The sequence below is a fragment of the Ambystoma mexicanum genome, chromosome 6q (assembly GCF_040938575.1).
Source record: "Ambystoma mexicanum isolate Mex_15411 chromosome 6q, UKY_AmexF1_1, whole genome shotgun sequence".
NCBI classification, from domain to species: domain Eukaryota; kingdom Metazoa; phylum Chordata; class Amphibia; order Caudata; family Ambystomatidae; genus Ambystoma; species Ambystoma mexicanum.
The window spans coordinates 1,073,416,884-1,073,438,828 of NC_090937.1; the positions used below are offsets into that span (position 1 = coordinate 1,073,416,884).

The 21,945-nt window shown below is 45.3% G+C and overlaps 1 protein-coding gene across 6 annotated transcripts in view; it reads right to left on the reverse strand.

Moving 5' to 3' along the window:
• PAICS (phosphoribosylaminoimidazole carboxylase and phosphoribosylaminoimidazolesuccinocarboxamide synthase) overlaps nt 1-21,945 on the reverse strand; it is a 1,368,496-nt gene that overhangs the window by 749,620 nt on the left and 596,931 nt on the right. For 5 of the 6 annotated variants that reach the window (XM_069631608.1, XM_069631609.1, XM_069631607.1 and 2 more), the window contains one exon: nt 18,262-18,330. The exons of the other annotated variant lie outside the window; for it this stretch is intronic. In XM_069631608.1, coding sequence (XP_069487709.1) covers nt 18,262-18,330 — 69 coding nt within the window. The remainder of the gene's footprint in view (nt 1-18,261; nt 18,331-21,945) is intronic. 6 annotated transcript variants of the gene reach the window in all.

Sequence of the window (21,945 nt, forward strand, 5' to 3'; positions counted from 1 at the left end):
GATCGGGGTACCCAATTTGTATCCAACTTCTGGAGAAAATGTTGCTCATTGGCCCAAATAGACATCCGACTGTCCACTAGCCACCACCCCCAAACAGATGGTCAAACGGAGAGAACGAATCAGACTCTCGAGCAGTACTTGTGCTGCATGCTTCACCAGGCAGAAGGGGATTGGAAGGACCTCTTATGGATCGCTGAGTATGCCTATAATAACTCTTTGCATAGCAGCACTGGGCAAACGCCATTCTTTACGGTATATGGAAGACATTTGTGCACTTCTGAGCTATACGTCCCTACGACCCTAGAAATGCCGGCCGTCACAACCCTCCACACGACCATCTCTCAGGCTTTCATGAGAGCTCAAGAACACCTGCAGCAAGCCAAGACATGCCAGAAAAGGTACGCGGACCAGCATCACACCAAGGCCCCTGACTACCAAGTGGGGAGTATGGTGTGGCTAGCCTCTAAGCATATACCTCTAAAGGGGACTCGGACATTTCGCCCACAGTTCTTAGGACCATATCCTGTTGAATCTGTAATTAATCCGGCTGCTGTAAAGCTGACACTGCCAGCCCACATGCGGATACACCCGGTGTTCCACGTATCTCTTCTGAAACCTGTCAAGCCGGGAACCCGAATAACCACCCCACCAGGGCCTATAATCGTTCATGGGGTAAAAGACATCCTGGACTCCACGTATGTGAGAACAAAACTTTACTATTTAGTGGACTGGAAAGGATACGGACCACAGGACAGGACATGGGAGCCCAGCGAGTTTATCCATGCTCCACACCTGCTTCAGCGCTTCCATCGAGAATATCCCTCCAAGCCGGGGCCGGACAGGAGAATCACCTTGAGAGGGACCTTAGGGGGGAGTGCTGTCATGACCTTAGTTGCGGGCCAAGGAACTCGGGCCCTCTGGTCCTCGCCACATTATGTTAACAAGACCCAAAGGGTCCTAATTTGACCCTCTCTGGTCCCTTGGAGCCAGTCCTGGTGCCTTTGGCATTGGGCTCACAGGACTGGTGCTGTTTTCAATGGGCAATGGACAAACATGGCTGCCCCCACAAGGACCAATGGGGAACTGCAACTAGCAGTCTAGCATACAGGGCGGGCCCGCCCGAAGGTACCTGGGATACCTGCTGGGTATTTAAACCACACCCAACTCGAGGCACGCGCTTCGCGTTATTCTGCTCTTGCAGCGTGACGTTCACCGGGTCCTGCTCAGCATCTTGGCCTGCACAGGCGAGAGAAGACAAAGAACCACAGTCACCCTTACCTGCCCAGCTTCAGCTCCCCCTTCCAACCAGAGTCTTCTTGGACATCTTCATCTTCCTCCTGCAACATCCCTGGGAAGAAGGGCGAGAATAAGACATCAAGTAAGCTGACCTACCCAGCACTCCTGGAAGGCCATCGCCACCCGAACATCGTCCATCGGCGCCTGGTCCCGTTCGATCATTTCTTCCAGGATTCCTCCCGCGACCTGCAAGAAACAACAGCACAAGTTAGCCAGCTTTAAAGGATGTTCTCAGCGCCGCATTCTGCGCATCCTTACCGTCTCAAGCTCTGTCTCCGGTATCAGCGTGTTTCCACCTGCATCTGCAAGATAGGCAGAGAAGGTTATTGGAGCATCTACCAATACGGACATTATTCTTAATACGAAAGACTTACCTGAAAAGTGGAGTCGCAGCTGGTCTGGACTCCAGGCCCACGCCAGTGAAGTAACTCAGCGGAGCGGTGCCAACGACAACACACCCCTGCCCAGTACGGCACGACAGAGAGCGCATCATTACGAAAATAAAGGTGAGAGAAGTCCGAAGGGGAATCGCCAGAGGAACACCGGAAGGTGGGTCTCGAGGGAAGGAGTAGTAGCTAAAATCCACCTCCTGTCTTCTATAACTGATCCCTGGCAGCACGAACCCCGGAGAAGGTGTAGTGTTCCCAGAAGCATCCCAGACCAGTCGAGAGGCGTCCCTGTGGATACAAGGTGAGCGTTACAGTCAAAGGTATCGTATCTTGGTTTCAAAGTTCAATCACTCATCAGCAGTTCAACTTTACCTGTGTCTTTTATCAAACGTATTTCAAACAATGTTCACTCCAGCGCTCGCCATACAATGTTGCCGCTTGCAACCTTCGCTTCAACACAGACCAGGCTTGTATCGGTCTCCCCTACTCACCGGCTGTGTTGATTTCATTGATGCTGCTTTGTTCTTGGAGCCAAGGACAGTACCACAGCGGATGGTCATTCTCCCCGCCTTGATAATTGATGTGGGAGGGTCCCGGGTATCTCCAACACACATGCAGGATTTTTCAGCCTGTTTTCCTGGTCTTATGCTTTCCACTGTTGAGGACTCATGAAAGCAACGGTTTGTTGTCAAAAAGGTCAAGGGAACATTACTCCTTACGATCCCTTTCTGTTTCGCCATCTTTCTTCTCTTGTTAAACTGCCATCCTGGAACTGCTGTTTCCTCGTGTGTTTTGCCTTGCTCATAGTCTGCTCTCGTGCTTTGCCTTTTATCCATGTAGGGAAGCTTAATGGAAGCCAGGTGTGTGTGATGTTCATTAATTGCCTGACGTTGCCTGACCATTGTATTGGGACACGTCAGGTATACGGCTCGGGTGTTAGTCTGTTTTCTCTCATAGCGGGCTGTCCGTGAGAAAGTGTTCATGTTGTAAAGGGGGTGGGGGTTACAGTTCCTAAATATCCTACTTGTTAGGATGGGGTAAAGGTGTTATAGGGAAGGGGATATCCCGTCTCACCATACGGTGTCCCACTCCCCGAAGACCCCTCACCCAGGGGACCCTCCTGCACTGGTCCACCCAGGCACTGGATCCAAAAGAGATGGCCTATCCTGGCTACCTGGATGACAGATCCCCGGGGATTAGTGGGTGAGACACCTTCTGGTTTCTCACAGGTCTTTAATTATTTTGTCTAACTCTCAATTAATGGTGCTGCTGTGGTATGGAAACCCTTTAATTCTTGCCAGACACAAACTAAAGGCTGGTACCTTGGCATAACAAACAATATATTATTAATTTGCAGCCCTGTGGCCTTCCCTTAAAGGGTTTCATGAACAGAACGTAGGCTGCTGACTCCAGGAATGTTTTAAAAAGAATGCACAGTAATGCAGTTTTAAAACAGCTACGACCCAATATATTGATCAAAATAATTATTAATTGATACAAGGGGTTCATGTGTTTTGCTCAAATGTTTGTTACAAAAAGAATGTTTAAGCACATGCAACCAAGCCATTGATCGTAACAGATCACACTTTAAGAGAATTACTGTACGTCGATAATGCTTTTTATGTGCACAAAATAGGAAAAACTATGCATTTTAAGAGAAGCCCTATCAAAGAAATACCAGCACTTCTCTGTCATGTTCGCTCACACACTCTCAGACTTTTAATGGCCGATTCACAAAGAAGTTCCCAAGTGCAACTCTGAGTTAATCCTGGAAAGAGACTCTTTGATTTGATTGATTAGAGGCATTTGTCATGTGCACAACATTATCATACTAAGCATTGAAACCTGCTTCTCGGCACAGATGGAACAGGCAAAAAGTGCTCTTAAAAGAAAGGAAAGAGAAAGGGTAATGAAGGTCTTCATTCTTTAATAGATAAGATGAGGGAGTTCAGCATAGGGACCAGGTGGAAGTGAATTCCACAAACGTGGAGCAACTACAGAGAACCGTTTGTCCCCTTTGGTAATACAATTGGATGGCGGAGTTACCAGGAACTTCATCTTTGCGGGAACCAGTGCGTAGGTTGAAGTAGCTGAATTTTCTGAATCAAATATGGTGGTGCAAGGCCATGAAGGAACTTGAAAACTAAACAAAGTATTAAGAAGGACATGCTTTGACAGACCACCAACCAATGCAAAGTGTGTCAGGATTCAGAAATGTAGGCAAATTTGGGCATTGTGAAAATTAGTGCTACGACCGCATTTTAGACATTTTGAAGGCCCATTTACGGAATTCCACCTCACGTTCCATGTGGAACCGTTGGATGAAGAAACATCCTAATTATAACACTTTAATCTCACAATGACGCCCTTTGAACGCCATACTCATTTCTGAGAATCATGTTAGTCTTTTTCAACATGGTGCTAGCCGTGCGCCCACTTCCGGAAGTGTAGAAATCTTTTCTACATAATGCCGGAATTCTAGGTGAGCTACGTGTTGCTACTTTCTTGCGATTCACTCTCTTGCTAGTATTTGCCATTCTGAATTCCTTTGAAGCTCATCTCTCTGCATTTCTAATTCTATGCCCTTTTTTCCTCTGGCGTACACACTCTCGACTTCCTTGGCGCTTCATTCTTTCCCCTGCTCTGCTCTCCTCCTACGGACTGGTGCTCTCTCTTCACCAGTCTCTCCGCCTTCCTAATTTACCTTTGGGCTGGTGCTCTCTCTCTTCACCAGCCTCTGGTACCGTCAGCTATCACAACGGCTTTCGCTGCCTTTTTCTCCTTACACCGTTAATTTGTTGCTGTTGCCTATGAGCCCAATAGCTTCTAACATCTAGCTCCTTCCCTCTTTTTCTAGTTGTTTAGTCTCTAGCACTATCCTTCCTAGTTTCTTGATTCTGCTTTCACTGTTCTATTGTTCTTGCTCTCTCTCTCTCTGCCGCTATCCTTTTCTAATATACTGGTGCTAATATCTGCCTTTTCTTGCTCTTTCTTCTGTTCACTTTGTATCGTTTCCTCTTATCTCTGCTTCCTACAGCTCCAGTTTTCCTTTGCTTCTTCCCCTTATTTTATTCTATTCCCCATTACCTCGTATACTTACCGGAGTACTTACCTGGAAATTGAGAACCACCACTGCTTCTGTTTTTGGATCATCTAAGAATTCCTCTTCACCAAGGCTCCACAGAACCATTCTACCTCCGGATCGGGTTTTATTCCCCAGAGGGTTCCTGAGGCCGTTGGCCAACTGAATGCATGGAATTTGTCTCCATCCGGGTATCTGAATACCCAGCGGACTGCTTCTACTTACCACGCATCTATGATATGATGTGGCATTTATAACACGCCTGTACACAAATGTTTCTAGGTGCGACAAGACAAGTAGGGGGAAACAAAGGGAGGACAAGATGACAAAATAACAATCTTACTAGGCCATGTGTCATTCAGATCGTGCAAGTGCAGGGAAGAGGGTAGGGGAGAAGTGCCAGGGGGGGAGGGGAAGGGGAAGTGCAGTTAACTCACAAGTGTAGTCAGCGGGTGGCTCATAAGTGCCGAGAGAAGGGACTGTAGGGTTGCAGTAACAGACCCTTAAGTGCTGGAGAGCCCAGAGGCAGTGCAAGGGCAACTAGATATGCAGGAGCCTGAACCCGAGTTCAGAGGGTGATCAGGTGACCAGTGCGTGGAGCAGCCAGGTGCATCAGCAGAGGAGAGGAAGAGAGAAAGCGGAAGCGAAAAGGAAGGTCTTGAGTTGCTTCTGGAACCAGAGGTGGTTCTGCTCAAGTTTGAGAGAGGCAGGGAGGCTGTTCCAGAGGGAAGCGTCAGTCAAAGAGATCTGCCCCCATCTCTCTGCTTGGAGAAGCGTCTGACCCTCAGAGAGTTGGAGGTGGATGAGCGGAGAGCTCGAGGACGAAGATGTTTTGGAAGCGAAAGTTGGAGGTAAATCGGTTCCAGGCCCCAGAAAGCCTTGTGGACGATGCAGAGGGTCTTGACGTTGATCCTTGTAGCGATGGGGAGCCAGTGAAGAGATTTCAGAGCTGGAGAGATACGATCCCTGGACTTGAGGCCAAGGACAAGTCTTGCAGTCCTGTTATGGATAAGTTGTAAAGGTCGAAGAGTAGAGGCAGGAAGATGTATAGTCCAGTCTAGAGAGGACCAGAGCTCTGGAGACAGTGAGCTTCTGGGGGAAAGTGAGAAAAGGAAGAATACCTCTGAGGAGGTGCAGCTGATAGCTTGACTTCTTAGAGACATCAGAGATGTGAGGAGAGAAGGAGAGGGTGGAGTCGAAGACGACACCAAGGTTCGTAGCCTCACAGGAAGGAGCAGGAAGAGGGACCAAAGGGGGCGGCCTACGGGAGAGAGGAACGTAGGCATCAAGCAGGTTAGTGACGCCCAAAAAACAAAAGATTAAGATGGATTAACAAGTCCAACAGCTAATCGCTGCAGTTCAGGCATTGAACACTGAAGTTCAGAACTTAAAACGGAAAACACTGCTTTAAGACAATTTGTGACACAGCCACAGCCTCGTTCTGAACTCCTGCTAGGTCCTGTAGCAGTGAGAAAATTATATGAGAATCCCAGAAAATTAAAAGAATTTGTAGATTCTTGCTTGGTACAATTCCCTCTAAAACCCTCCTACTTCCCTACTGACCGCTCAAAGGTGGGTTTTATGATTTCTAATTTGGTGGGTAATGCCCTTGACTGGGCAACTCCTTTGGTAACCACCAATAATCAATTACTGGACTCCCACCCCGGCTTTGTGAACAGCCTCCAAGTCATGTTTGGACGCAGAGAAATTGTTGTTTCCGCACAGAAAAATATATGAGATTTTAAGCAAGGCAACCTGGACATACTAAATTACATTAAGCATTTTAAAAGCATGGCAACTGAGACTGCCTGGCCAGACAACGCTTTACTCACCATATTTAGGCGAGGATTAAATTAAGACTTAAAAGACACAGTATCCAGAGTTCCACACCCTCATAATCTTGCTGATATGATCATTCTTGTCCTTCAATTGGATTAAAGACTTCAAGAGTGATTACACGAAAAGAACAAAGGAAGACCTTTACGATCTGCCTTAGAACACCCACGAGTACCAAGACCACTAGATGAAGGTGAACCTATGCAGCTAGGCATGGCTCAAGGTCCTCTCACACCTGAGGAACGCAATCGTCGAAGAACCCTGGGACTATGTATGTATTGTGGATCCAAGGCACATGTACTAAAGACTGCCCCCTTGTACCCCCACGGCATTCGGGAAATACCTCATCCCAGTCGTGAAGGGAACCACGACTGGGGAAAATAAGAAGAGTTCACTTGGAAATATAAGCCACTCTCATATTATGGTGGTTTTGAAGGTTTTACTCAAATACCATCTTGTCAGCAGTAACAGCTCTTGTGGATTGTGGTGCAGCAGGTCTGTTCATGGATGACAAATGGGCAAAGAGGAATAACATACCTTGCATCGCTTAAGACATGCAGGTTCCTGTGGAGGGAGTTGATGGTACTCCTTTGACATTGGGACCTATCAAGGAACAGACAAAAGACCTAAGTATGTCAATATTGTCACATACGGAAAACCTCAGTTTTGATTTAATCAAGACAGCACACTACCCATTGATACTGGGGATACCATGGTTAAGGCTCCACAATCCTTACATAAACTGGACAGCAGGAAGGAACCTTGTTCTTAGGGTCTGAACATTGTCACTTCTGGCCTACAGCAGGGAGTAGAAGGCTTCATCTCATCCCAGAATAAGAAAAATCAGATTGAAACTAATACCACTATTTCGTCTTTACATCTTTTACCGGAAGAGTTCAAGGAACTGCCCTCACATAGGGGAGATGATTGTGTTATTAATCTACTACCAAACACTCAAATTCCTTTCGGGCGTATGTATACCTTATCAGAACCCAAGAAAGACACACTACAATCCTATCTCCAAACTAATTTACACCATGGACTTATAACTGAATCTAAATCTCCTGCGGGAGCATCTCTTTTTTTTAATACCCAAAGAAGACTGCAATGAACTCTGGCCTTGCATCGACTACAGAGGGTTTAACAAGATCACTGTTAAAGATCGCTCTCCACTACCCCTCATACTTTGGAGGCTGTTAGGGGAGCCACTATATTTTTCAAGTTGGACTTAAGAGGGGCTTACCATCTCACAAGGGTTTGTAGTGGTGACAAATGGAAAACAGCGTTTTCGCACCCCATTCGGCCACTACGAATATTGCGTCATGACCTTCGGGCTAGCCAATGCTCCTTCCATCTTTCAGTGTTTTGTTGATCATATTTTTCCGGACCTTTTACTACACTCAACAGTGGTTTAGCTCGATGACATTTTGATCTTCTGCAAAGGCATGGAAGAACATCAATGTCATTATACGGAAGTGTTAAGAAGATTACAGAAAAATTATCTAAATGCAAAATTAGAAAAGTGTTATTTTCATGAACCTTCTATACCCTACCTGAGATCTATATTACCAGCTGAAGGAGCTGCTATGAATCCCAATAAGGTGAAGGCCGTTTTGCAATGGAAGACTCCCAACACAGTAAAAGATATACAAAGTTTTCTAGGGTTTTCAAACTTTTATCGAAGGTTTATACCAAATTGTTCTCAGAAAATCAAACCCATGACCGCAATGTTACAAAAAGGGAAACAATTCATGTGGACAAAAGCAGGTCAGTGTAGCTTTGATTCACTCAAACAAGCCTTTTCTTCAGCGCCCATACTACGTCTCCCGGACCAAAGGCATCTTTTTCTTAGACAGATGCCTCTCAAACAAACCTCTGAAGCAGGAATTGAACATCCTATCGCTTATATATCTAAAACTCTCACAACATCCGAATGCAACTATACGGTATTAGAAAAATAACTTTTGGATATCAAAAGAGCCTGTCAGGAATGGAGACATCTCCTGGCAGGATCACAACATACAATCACCATCCGTATAGACCACTGAAACCTTAAAGTGTTGCAACACTTAGAATACCAAACAGCCACCAAGCTCGATGGGCATATTATTTCTCCTCTTACAACATTACTTTCACTTATCTACAGGGAGAATGAATCAAATGGCGAATGCTTTATCCAGATATTATTCCAAAGAAGAAGAAAGACAAGAACCAGAAAGGATGTTTCCCCATGCATCCTTTCTCTTTTTTGTAACCGATTTTCTAGAGCTAATAAGGAACAAAAATATCTGTCAGATGGCATCCTTGGAATAAGACACAAGGACCTATCACCTACAATAGGAAGACTGTCTTCTATTTCATGAACAGCAGGTCTATATACCTACTTCTCAACTTTGTAAAGTGTAAAGAAGTGTTACGTCTCTGTCATGACCACAAAACTGGAGGGCATTGAGGCATACGAACAACTCAAGATTTAGTCTCTTGTCATTTCTGGTGGCCAAAACCTACTAATGATTATCAGGAATTACTGACTGCCCTACAGTATTGACCACAGGGTCTGCAATTGCAACGCGCCGACCCGCCGAGATTCGAATGGTGAAATACTCAGCGGGCGGCCATGTTGGAAAAACACTAGACTGTGCCATACGTTGGAACAAAAACATGGCGGAACAGTCTAATGGCGACGGAACTTCCACCTTCGCCAAACCCTCCAGGCGCCAGTGGTCGTGACAGCATGCCCCCTTCGAAGACCCCTTCCTCCAGGCTTACCCGGGTGAAGACCGTGAAATCGTAGAAGTAACTGGGGGGCAAAAACCTGTGTAGCTGGTTCCCAAGTATCCTCGGATGAGGGGTAGCCTTTCCAATGTATGAGGTACTCAAGGCGCTCTCGATGGTACCGAGAGTCTCGGATTCGGGAGACTTCGTATTCTTCCGAGGTAGAAGTGGGTTGGATCACTAACTTGGGAGCAGCCTGTTTCCTGGCATCAGGTACAAAAGGTCGAAGGAGGGAGGAATGGAACACCGGATGGATCCGTCTGAGGGTTTTTGGCAACCTTAAAAGGTAGGCAACAGGATTAATCTTTGACTCTATTTTGAAAGGTCCGATGAAACGAGGGGACAACTTAGAAGGGCGGACCCAACGGGGTAGGAACTTGGTGGACAACATAACCTCTGTACCCTTGTCCCAAGTAGGCACTTGTCTTCGGTGTTTATCGGATAGATCCTTATACCGTCGGCTGATCTCACTTAAACTTTGTTCCGCTGTGTCATGAGCTACTTTAAGTCGATTGAGTGTGGTCTCCAAAGACGGGATGTTGGTCTCATTCCAGGCTGTTGGTATGATGGATTGAGGATGGAACCCATAAGTACAAAAAAAAAGGGCTGATGTCCGTAGCGGAATGTACCGCATTATTGTACACAAACTCAGCTGTGGGAAGCAGGGCTACCCAGTTGTCTTGTTGTTAATTTGTGAAGCATCTCAGATACTGTTCCAGCGTACCATTGAGTCTTTCGGTCTGGCCATTTGTTTGAGGGTGATATCCAGAACAGAGGGCCCTCTCCATGCCCAAGAGATTACACAAGGCCGTCCAGAATTTGGAGGTGTATTGGGTACCACAATCTGATACGATCTTCTGGGGTAAGCCGTGTAACCTAAAGATATCTTTGAGGAATACTTCAGCCATGATGGAGGCTGCAGGCAGCTTGGACAGGGGAGAGAAATGAGCAAGTTTGGAGTAGGAGTCTACAGTAACCATGATGCAAGTACAACCCTGGGAACTAGGTAGTTCAACGATGAAGTCGGTAGAGATGGACTTCCAAGGACCCAAAGGAACAGAGTCTTGTTGTAACAATCCCAGAGGTTTTTGGGTGGAATACTTGTTCTGTTGACACACTAAACAAGACTGTACATAGGTCTTCGTATCTGTCTTCATGTTAGACCAATGGAACAAACGTTTTAGCAGTTCCAATGTTCCTCTTATTCCTCGATGTCCGGCGGTCTTGGAGTCGTGACACCACCGAAGAACCTGTTGGCGATGTTTCTGCGCGGGCAAGAACAGTTTTCCCTGGATGAAGTATAGGCCATCCTTCATACTGACTGGCAGTTTACTAGCGTCCAGAGCAGGAACATCCAAAGAGGCTTCTCTTACCTCCTGCATGAAAGAGGTCACCGTTGAGATAATTTGGGTATGCGGGAACATCAACTCTTTTCTGTAGGTAAGGTTCAAGTCGTCTCTGCGGGACAGGGCATCAGCAATCTGATTTTGAGTACCCCGGGATGTAAGAAATGGAAAAATGAAATTGAGCAAAGAAATGAGCCCACCTGGCTTGTCTGGTGTTGTAACATTCTTGTTGTCTGAGGACCTGTAAGTTCTTATGGTCGGTGCGTATTTGGAAAGGATGAAAGCTTCCTTGGAGTAGATGTCTCCACTCAAGGCAAGCCAGCCTCATGGCCAAAAGCTCCCGCTCGATGACAGAATAGTTCCGGTGGCTCGTGGTTAGTGTCAGGCGGAGAAAACTGTCCTCAGCGGCGGTTGACCAGACAAAGGGTTCAGAAGACTTCTTTAACAGAGAATTTATAGGTAGAGTGAGCTGTGAGAAGTTAGGTATAAACTTTCTATAAAAGTTTGCCAGTCCCAAACACCGTTGTATCTCTTTGACGGAGGTGGGTGACGGTCAACCAAGGATGGCATCGTCCTTTTTGGGGTCCATGGTAATCCCTTGCTCGGATAAAATGAATCCCAAATAGGATAAGGAAGACTGGGCAAAGGTACATTTCTCCGGCTTTAACAGAAGGTGGTGTTGCAGTCTACGTAGGACCTCTTCAACTTGAGGAACGTGGTCTTTTAGATTGCAGGAGTACACCAGGATGTCATCCAAGTAGACCACGGTATTCTGGCCCAATAGATCTGAAAACAAACGGTCCATGACCTTTTGAAATATTGAGGGTGCATTCACTAGGCCAAACGGCATCACCTGGTATTCGAAAAGGCCGTAGGGAGTGCGGAAAGCTGTTTTCCATTCATCACCAGCTCTAATCCGAAGCAGATGGTAGGCGTTTTGTAGATCGAGCTTGGTGAACACTACAGAGCCCTGAACGGCTTCCAGAATCTCAGAGATGATGGGCATCGGGTAACGATCTTTGATGGTCACTTTATTGAGAACCCTGTAGTCAATACACAGCCTCAACTCCTTGCTTTCGCGCTTAGGAATGAAAAACAAAGAGGCGCCTGCTGGTGATTTGGAAGAGCGAATCAGTCCGTTGGCAAGATTGTCGTCGAGGTAGCGCCTGAGGACTGCCTTTTCTGACAATGAGAGGGGATACATCCTACCGAAAGGAACCAACGCCTGAGGGACCAGATCAATACCACAGTCTTCGAGTCTATGCGGTGGAAGTTCAATGGGTACCTGCTCCTGGAACACTTCTGTGAATTTGGAAAAACAACTGGGTATACAATGAATGGTACTCTGTTCCATAGCACATACCATCTTTACCCTTTCATGTTGGGGTTCCGGTAAACACTCCTTCTGACAATACTTGGAATGGATGCTCAGCAGGTTGTTTGTCCAGTCCACCGTTGGGTTGTGCTTCCGGAGCCAACCGATAACCAATATGACAGGGAAGTGAGCAGCTCGGATTATGTCGAACAATATCTGCTCCTTGTGTTGCTGTATAGATACTTGTACTGCTTCAGTGGTATGTGTTATGAGTCCGGAACATAGGGGTGTTCCGTCCACCCCTTCCACCTTTTGGTCCTCTTTCTTGGCAATTCTAAGTAGACCCACCTTATCTGCCCACAAGGTGTCCAAAAAGTTTCCTGCGGCTCCGCAATCCAATAACGCTTGCGTGTCTATTTCTTTGTCTCTGAAGCGGAGCGTGATGCCTATCACCATCAGGCGGAGGTCTTCAGGCGTTCTGGCAGAGGTAACGGAGAGTGTGGTGTAAGAACAGGGAAGCGCCCCTCGGTAGTCCGTCCTACCAACTACCGAGGGCGCTCGTTTCTCGACCTTCTGGGGGGCACATCAGGGAAATCCCTCAACAGATGGGCAGCTGAACCGCAATACAGACAAAGATTCTCATCCCGTCTCTTCTTCTTCTCTTCGGCGGTCAAGGGAGGCCTAGTGGTCCCGACTTGCATGGGTTCGTCTCGGACATTTCGAATTGCAGGTGAGGAGGCTGGAGTGTGAGTGTCCGAGAACGGGTTTAAGCTATGGCTCTTCTTCCTTTCATGCTTCCGTTCAGTTAAGCGGAAATCAATCCTTAGTACGGCCGCCAGTAGGAACCAGGAGGAGGAATCCTGGCGAGTTCATCCTTTAATTCTTCCCGTAAACCTCTCCGGAAGATCGTATACTGAGCCTGTTCTTGCCACCCAGCTTCCGTAGCCAATTTTTTGAAAGTGGAAATGTAGGACAATAGGTCGGAGTTTCCTTGTCGCACATCCAGTAAGTCCTCGCTGGCAATGTGGGCACATTCCGTCCGTAAAAAGGTCTGTTTAAGGAGATCCTTAAAGGCAGCATAATCCCATAAAACAGGATCGGACTGGGATACCAGTGGGGTTGCCCATGCCAAAGCGTTCCCAGTTAAGTGCGTGATCATGAAACCCACCTTAGCATGATCCGTGGAAAAGGCATTGGGCCTCATTCCGAGTATGGCGGTAAGGGATAGCGGCCACCGCTAACGAGAGCGGTGGCGGTAATCCCTTACCGCCATACTCCGAGTTCCCTTTGCGCCATGGAGGTTTTAACACCTGCTTTTAGCAGGTGTTAAAAACCATGGCGCTAAGGGACCTACAATATCTTATTGACTGGAAAGGGTATGGACCTTCTGATCGTACCTGGGAACCAGCCGCTCTAGGTCATGCCCCCATCCTTGTCAAAAGATTCCACTGTGCACACCCATGGAAACCAGGACCTTTAACCCCATGGGAGTGGCATGCTGCAAGGAATTCTGTCTCTTGTTCCCTGTGGAACCATTAGAAGAAGACACATCCTAATTATAACACTTTCATCTGAAGATGGCACCTTTTGATTGCCGTACTCCTTTCTAAGAATCAGGCAAGTCTTCATCAACCTGTCACCGGCCGTACACCCACTTCCGGAAGCGTAGAAACCTTTTCTACATAATGCCAGAATTCTAGGTGAGCTACGCACTCTCAGCCTTCTTTGGCACTAGGTTCTTTCCCCTGTTCTGACCTCCTCCTACCAACTGGTTCTCTCTCTTCATCAGTCTCTCCGCCTTCCTAATTTACCTTTGCACTGGACTGGGGCTCTCCCTCTTCACCAGTACTGTCAGCTCTCACAAAGACATTCGCTGCCTCTTTCTCCTTGAAGCGTTAATGTGTTGCTGTTGCCTATGAACCCAGTAGCTTCTAATATCTAGCCCCTTCCCTCTTTTTTCGCAGAATGCCGCCATCCTGAAAGAAACCAGCCTCAGCAGTGCAATATCACGCCTTTAAAGACATCGTTACTTCACTATTGGATAGTTTGAAAGAATTGAACGCAGGAAAGAGAAAAAAAGCAACTTACCAAAACCATGCAAAGGAGCATTTGAAGGTGGACCTTAACCTATTGAAAAATCCTGACCTAGGAATGTAACAAGATTTTGGATTCAGATACATGAACACATTGAGAAAGATTAAATATCACAGTGGATTAGTATAACAAACGGTATGAGGACCAAGGAATTTAACCCCAGAAAAATGAGTAGACTATAAGCCAAAACTGATAGAGCGATTAAGCTTGTCCGCATAGCAATCTATTGCTTTGATTTGCAAACAAACTGTATTTTCACAACTAACCCATGTTTCAAATCTCTATAATTGCATTAATATATGTGTGAAATGTATACAACATATACAAATTGGACGGAAATATACTGATAGAATAGAACACACCTACTCACAATTGTGCCTTGAGAAATGCCGGGTAAAGGCAAAACAAATGCACGTGCCTCCAAATGGAGTATGTTGGCACCATTTCATCTAAAAAGAAAACCTATTTAACTAATAAAAATCACTGAACATATGACTGCTATGGGATTTATTTCAAGAAATAAATGTAATAGACTAGGCGCTAGTTACCTTCCAAACCCACCCCTTTTCATACTTTTCTAACTTTACACTGATGCTCATATCTGCCTTTTCTTGCTCTTTCTTCTGTTCACTTTATTTCCTCTTATCTCCGCCTTCTACAGCTCCAGTTTTCCTTTGCTTCTTCCCCTTATTTTAGTCTATTACCCATTACCTCGTATACTTACCGGAGTACTTACCTGTAAATGGAGGACCATCATTGCTCCTGTTTTTGGATCATCTAAGAAACAAGGCTCCAAAGAACCATCCTACCTCTGGATCGGGTTTTATTCCCCAGAAGGTTTCCTGAGAGCGTTAGCCCGCGGAGTGCATTGAAACTGTCTCCACCCAGGTATCTGAATACCCAGCGTGCTGCTCCTACTTACCATGTGTCTATCATCAAACAGGTTAGTGAAGTGACGACCTGATAGCGCCTCAGATAGACCTGTGGTAATCCCCATACATGGATTAGCATAATCTAGGCGTGAATAAACCCGAAGCACCAACCCCCATTGCATGATCTGTTTGCAGAAAAAAGGGAGTGGGAGTGTGCGACACAACATTCTAAGGCATAAAAAAAAAGACCTAACAGCTGTGTTAACTTGATAAACAAGTCTTAATTCTGAATCCCAAATTACTCTGAGATTTTCAACTTTGAGAAGTAAGTGACAGTAATGGGCGTCACAACTAGATAAGGTGGAATAAGGCATCTTGATGCTGCCTTTAATACATGTTTTGGGCCCATGAGCAGTATGTCGAATTTGGTGGGATTAGTGGGATTATTTTGGAATTTATGGTCAGACCACCATGGTATAATTTTGGTAAGGCAGGACTGAAGTTGTGAAAAACTCTCCTGAGGGCCAGAAAACGTAAAGAGAGATTGTGTGTTATGCACAGGAATGGTATTGAATATTGTATTTGCAAATGGCAGACATGTGAGGCAGTTTGTAAACATTAAACAAAGGAAGCAAGAGTGGAGAGCTTTGAGGTACGCCACAGGTGAACAATGTAGAGGTTGAGGTAAATGTATAAACCTGCACTGCCTGATATCTGTCAGAGAAAAAACAACTGTAACCATGCCAAGGCAGAAGTAGAGATCCCAACTAAGTTGGTCAACCGTGACAGTGGAATAGAATGGTCCACTATGTGGAAAGCAGCAAACAAGTCCAATAACACCAATAATGACATCTGAATCTGACCAATATCTGGGTGATGCAGAGCATCATCACAGACAGAGAGCAAAGTGGTTTCTGTCCCATAACTACAATAGATCTAAAATCTGGTAATTTTCTACAAAAACGTTCACTTGTTATACCACCATTGTTTCCCGGATCTTGGCCATCCAAGTCAGACCTGCTATAGGGTGATGGTTTCCCAGTGCACCTTGGCTCGAGAGATGTTTTCTTTAAAATTGGAGTAATCTGGTCAAATTTTAGGTCTAGAGGGCCTACTGCATGTAATAAGTATAGATTAACAAAATAAGAAAGGTATCTGGCTAAGACCAGAAAATGCTGCTTAGCAAGTAACAAACGCGAGAAAAACAGTGTAACATGAATGAGTACGTTTTAATATCTATAACAACATCTTCCACAGTAACTTCTTTTTGAGAAAAGAGAGAAATCTCTATTAAGCCATTTAATGGAATATCCTTTGTGTACTAACAGATGAAAAATGGCTGCGCAGTCATCAGACTGCCACATGTCAGTCATGAACAGCATGTCTATATTGTGTTCAGAAATAAAATCAGCAATGATTAAAGCATTACAGACAGCTGATCTAGAATTTAAGAGTGCAGAGCATAATGTAACCTTCTCATTTCTAGAAGCTAATAAGGAAGCAGGAGTCACGTGGTGATGATGGAAGCAGCAACACAACCGCTATGCCTTACATTAGGAGTCATTTGGAGTTTGCTGGTATCCTGCTTACTAGCAAACGGTATTACCATTCTCGCCGCCTGATATACCGGAATTACCGCCATATTACAGGAGGCGGGAATACCGGTAAATCCCCACTCCTTGGGGTATGATAGCTCTTGGATGGAGGTAAGTCAGGTAACCCCGCTGACAACCTTGTAGTTTGCTGGTCCGGAAACGTGCCAGTAATTGGAATTACCAGCACGTTAATTCTGGTCCGGCAAACTTCTAATGACCCCCTAAGTCTTGAATAAGCCAGATGTACTCCTGATAGCTTCTTTTTAAATCGGGATAGCTTCCATTTTTATCCCCTGGGCTTAGAAAAGCAGGATGGAGAGAAAAGGGAAAGCCATCTGCACAACCTGGAAATAATGGCAGCAGCTTCCTACACTCTCCAAAATGAAACAGTAGTTAATGCCACTCTCTTTTCCCAGCCCACGTATGAGCAGCAGTTTAGTTATTGCAGTCAAAAATATAAACTATCAGGGAAGGGCTAAGCCTCATAGAAGTCAGCCCTGAGTTATAGATTAGTCAGCAGGAACAATTAAGACACAGCAGAGTCACGAGGCGGCCTGTGAAAATATTCATTTTGAGAAAGCCAATGTATGAAAAAAGGTCACAATGACTCAACCACAAAATAATCAGAAACCATGAAAGAAAAGCCAACTGGAAATAACATTGAAAAATGTGATCTAATCATGTGGTTACATAAAATGCCAAAAGGAAAATGATTGATAGGACATAAACCCTTGTCTGGAGCTGTGTAAATAGTGAAGTGCTATTGTGGGGCATTTGAAAAATATTCTGGCAAGAAGACACTATAAGCCATAAGAATCATGAGGTAAGTGCTCCCCTCTGACATGGGGCCCACTTTCACAATGCACATTTGAATCCTGGCCAGGTTGACACAGCATTTATCCTTACAAGATCAATAAATGGAGTATCATTAAATTGGGTAATAATAAGGAATACTATTATAGCGCTTAGAAGCAGAAGGAATTCATTATGTAAACATCGATGCAAAGCGCTATACAAACACCTTTTATTACTATTATTATTATTATTATTATTATTATTATTACTATTATTATGAGGCATATGATCCAAAATAGACACAATAAAAACTGGACTAGGAAGGTATAAGTTAAGGAGAAAACGCCATAATGATATCCCAAACAGAGCAAGGGATCTGTGCAGAGGTGTACACGTTCCTAAGGGGTACATGAAGCAGAAAAATGGGAAGCCATTTATTGAAGATAAACTTGACTAAATGGAAAGCTAGGACAGAGAGAGCGTGCAGAGGTGGATCAAATCCCGAAGTAAATGTTGGCAAGACTTAAAGAAAAAGAGATGCCCAGAAGTGTAGAAGCTACGGCAGGAAACAAGGGGTGGGTGCCTTGTTGAGAAGAGGACAGCAGCTTAAGAATAATCAGAGAACCAGACACTGAAGTAAGGGGATTAAGGGGCCAGGTCTACCAACATTCCAAAGATGATGAATTCCTGAAATATCAAGATGATTGCCACTATACTAGGTTGCACTGTTAACAAGTAATTCAAGCCCAAAGAGTGGAATATCTAGCAAATCCGGTGCCACATTCACATTGTGTATCTACAAATACATTTACTGGAACAAGTACACACTAGTGCACCACACCATAAGAGAATTCCAATTCACTCACTTGTAATAGATGTCCCTCTTCTTAACTGGATGGCTGGATCATCTGATGTTGTGCTAATGGAGTCTGCATCTGTCAGAAAATGAAATACTTATTGTAAAAGTAAAGCACTTGCAGACTCAACGGTATGTCAGCAGTATTGCCGTATGTTTAATATATTTAACCCTGATAATTTTACAACCTTTCTGATGTCTTCATCAACAAATTATCCAAACTAGATTCTGGAGAATAAGACAATGGGCCTCATTACAAGTGTGACAGTCCGGTAACAACAGTGCCGGTAAGCCTACAGGCACTGTTGTTACCGGACCAGTACACTACGAGTTTGCCTGCCGGAGTTGCTGTGCCCCACAGGTCTGACCCTGCTGGGCAAAGCGGCCACGGTAGGAAGACTTTCACAGAAGCACCGGCACCTTTATTAACGGTGCCGGTGCTTCCGTTTCCCCACTCCCATAGAGTCCTCTAGGACGCTATGGGAATGGGGAAGAACATTTTACCAGCGCCTGACTTCCCAAACCGCAGGGGTTGTAATGCCCCAGTGTTTCCGGCGAATCCGAGTGATTTGCCCGCGGCTGAAATTACCACGGGCAAATCGTTCGCATGAGAAAGGTGCTAACTACCAAAAGTTCGCACCTTTCTCATGCGAACACACATACATACTCACACCCACACACACAACACACCCATAACACTCCCCCACCCACACCCTCAGCACACCCCCACCCACACCCCCAACATAAACAAACCCCACTTACCTTCATCTTCACGCTGCGTTCCCTGCAGCGCCAGTTCCCTTTCACTTCCGTGATCGGGAACTGGCGCTGCAGGGTCCTTTTCTTCTCTCTTTTTTTTTTTTTTAAACAGAAGGCTGCGGGGTGTCCCTCACAGCCCGTGCTCACTATACCATAAAGTATAGTGAGCGGGGCAATGCGGGGGACACCCCCGCAGCCCCCGTTTTTTAAAATAATGCTACCACCAAAGGTTCGAACTTTTGGTGTTCGAACCTTTGGTGATAGCATTTTTAAAACAAAAGGTTCATGCAAACCTTTTGATTCGGGAAAATCTTCCTAAACCGTTTCCGGCAAGCCAGACGCTGATAAAATGTACAAGTCCGGCGGCAACTTGACGGTTTTACCGGCACGGTTACTGCCAGACTTGTAATGAGGCCTAATGACTATGTTCAACACCAGCTTCTAAACAGCAAGTGTCTCATCACAAAGGCCCACATTGTAGTGTGAATAACCTTTAGGTACTTCTATGCCCACATGAGTATTTGGCTGCAAGTTATACTGTGCTAGACCCATTACCTCTCCTCCATCTCTCTCATCACTATCATTACATATGTGAGGTGAATTTCTCTGAAGACGTAGTGGCTACTACCCTTTTCAGAAATTAGAATCGAGACCCTAAGGGTGCTGCCTTCCTGTCTCTTCCCTATTCCCATTTGAGATTTCGTCTTTTGGGACGTTATTAGGGACCCTAGAATCCTCCCGTTCCCAACTCTTGTTTGTGTTTGACACAGCTGCAGGCAGTCTAGATTCAACCTTTCCAGTTTCGACATAAGGTAACTGCAATTTATTTCTTCATTGACTATTGCTGATAAATATATGTCGTTTTTTTCTATTTGTGTGTGTAGGGTGTATAATGCAGGGCAAGTATACATTTGATAAAAGACACATTTTAATGTTTTTAGATAACTGCTTGACAGATGTGAGTGCATGGTCCCCAGAAAACAGACACTGCTGGGCAGGTTTAGGGCACTGTCAAAAAAATCTGAACACTGCTTGGCAGGTATTGGTTTACATTGGTTTACTGACCCACCACCACCGAATGCAGACATTGATGGGAATGTTCAGGTTCCTTGTCTCCCTGATGCGTTCATTGCTGAGAGATCGGGCCGCTATTCAAGGAGTTGTCCCTCATTAATTAGCTTACTAATTCTGTCTGTCTGTGTCAGCACTGGTGCTTCTTTTCTCCTCCATTACAATGGCAAGATGGCATCAAGAGTAGGTTATCATAGATGTATCCAAATTAGTTGTCTGGCCTAAGTATGATGTCTACTCTCGGGAGGATAGCTCAGCGGCAACATGCTCGCCTTGGAAGGAAGACGACATGAGCAACACATGTTGGATCCCCTGGTGCACGCTTAGAAACCTCTGGGTATTAAGCGCGTTATAAATAACCTATCATATCATATCAATGGGCTCAAGCGATAGGGGTTCATGTTGCTAGGCAACCAGTTTAATGTAGTGTAAGGGTGCAGAAGTAGGAGACTAACACACGGGTGGCATGTTGTTGGCTATAGATGTTTATTTAAAACCAAAAGAAAAGGAAAACCCTAACTATCCCTATTTCTAAGTGGGGGTTCCCTGACTTAAACAAACTAAGGATTCTGTCAGGAGGTCTTGTCAAAAGTAAATGGTCCACCGTTGTGTCAGAAACCTATTTCCTTCCCTAAAACTCTAAATCAACTAATGAAAAAAAGGATGATCTTCTTGGTTAAGAAGAATGGCTCTCTTCCTCTGGACGATTCCCCCACCTTCAGTTATAGGGAAAATTAAATGTTCTTCTCCAAGGGAAGAGCATCAAAACAAAGTCTCAAAAGGTACCTTGGATTGACTCTCTATCAAGGCACAAAGAAAATAAAGTCTCTTATCTTAACAATGTTCACAACTCCTGGGGGGAATGTTTCCCTTCACCAGGTCTTTCTCAAGTTTCTTACGATACCAAGAGAATTACTTCCTTCTCTTAGCTGTCGCAGAATGTTCAAAAAACACCAGAGGATATGACTCCCTTTCCCTGGTCTCATACTTCTCATAGTGGCAAGAGATTGACTCCTTTCTCTTCGCTGTTTACAAAGTGTGCACAACACACCAGGGGGCATGACTCCCTTTCCCTGATTTCAGACTTTGTTTCAACTCCAACCTGTTTTTTACACTTGGCCATATATTAATATTACAATGCTCCAAAACTGTGTCAAGGGTAACGCTTCCTTTCCCTTGCAACGCTTTTGGACTCAAGTCAACCTGACTCCCTTCGCTGACAGGCACTGTGGCCCTCATTACAACTGAGGTGCTAAGTGCACCAACTTTACCACCATGGTGTAAACTACGTTTACACCATGGTGGATGGCGGATTTACCGCCCCATTACAAGGTGAGTGGGGCGGTAAATCCCCATTTCCCATTTTCCCTTCCCCATTCCCATTTTTGCCCCATAGGGCATAATGGGAGTGGGGAAGGCGCTAATTACGGCACCGTAAATTACGGTGCCGTAATTAGCACCAAGGTGCCTTAGCACCATGGAACTTAACGCCTGCAAAAAGCAGGCGTTAAGGTGGGAATCAGGCGTTAAGGGTTAACGGTGGCGTTAACCCTTAACGCCTGAGTTGTAATGAGGGCATGTGACTATTAAGATTGATGAGGATACTTCAATGGGTGCGGGTCCCAGGCTTGCACTTACAATCCACCTGGTATACTCTTCTGCCAGGTACTATTATTATGAGGATCAACAAAGATGCTCTTATGGATGCGGGTTGCAGGCTCGCATATACAGTCCACCTGGTATACTCTCCTGCCAGGTAATGTGACTATAATGATTATTCTAGAGGCTTGATCGACTTTATGGGTGTGGGTCCCAGATTCACACTTTCTTCTTTCCACGTTCAGTCCACCTGGTTTACTAGCCT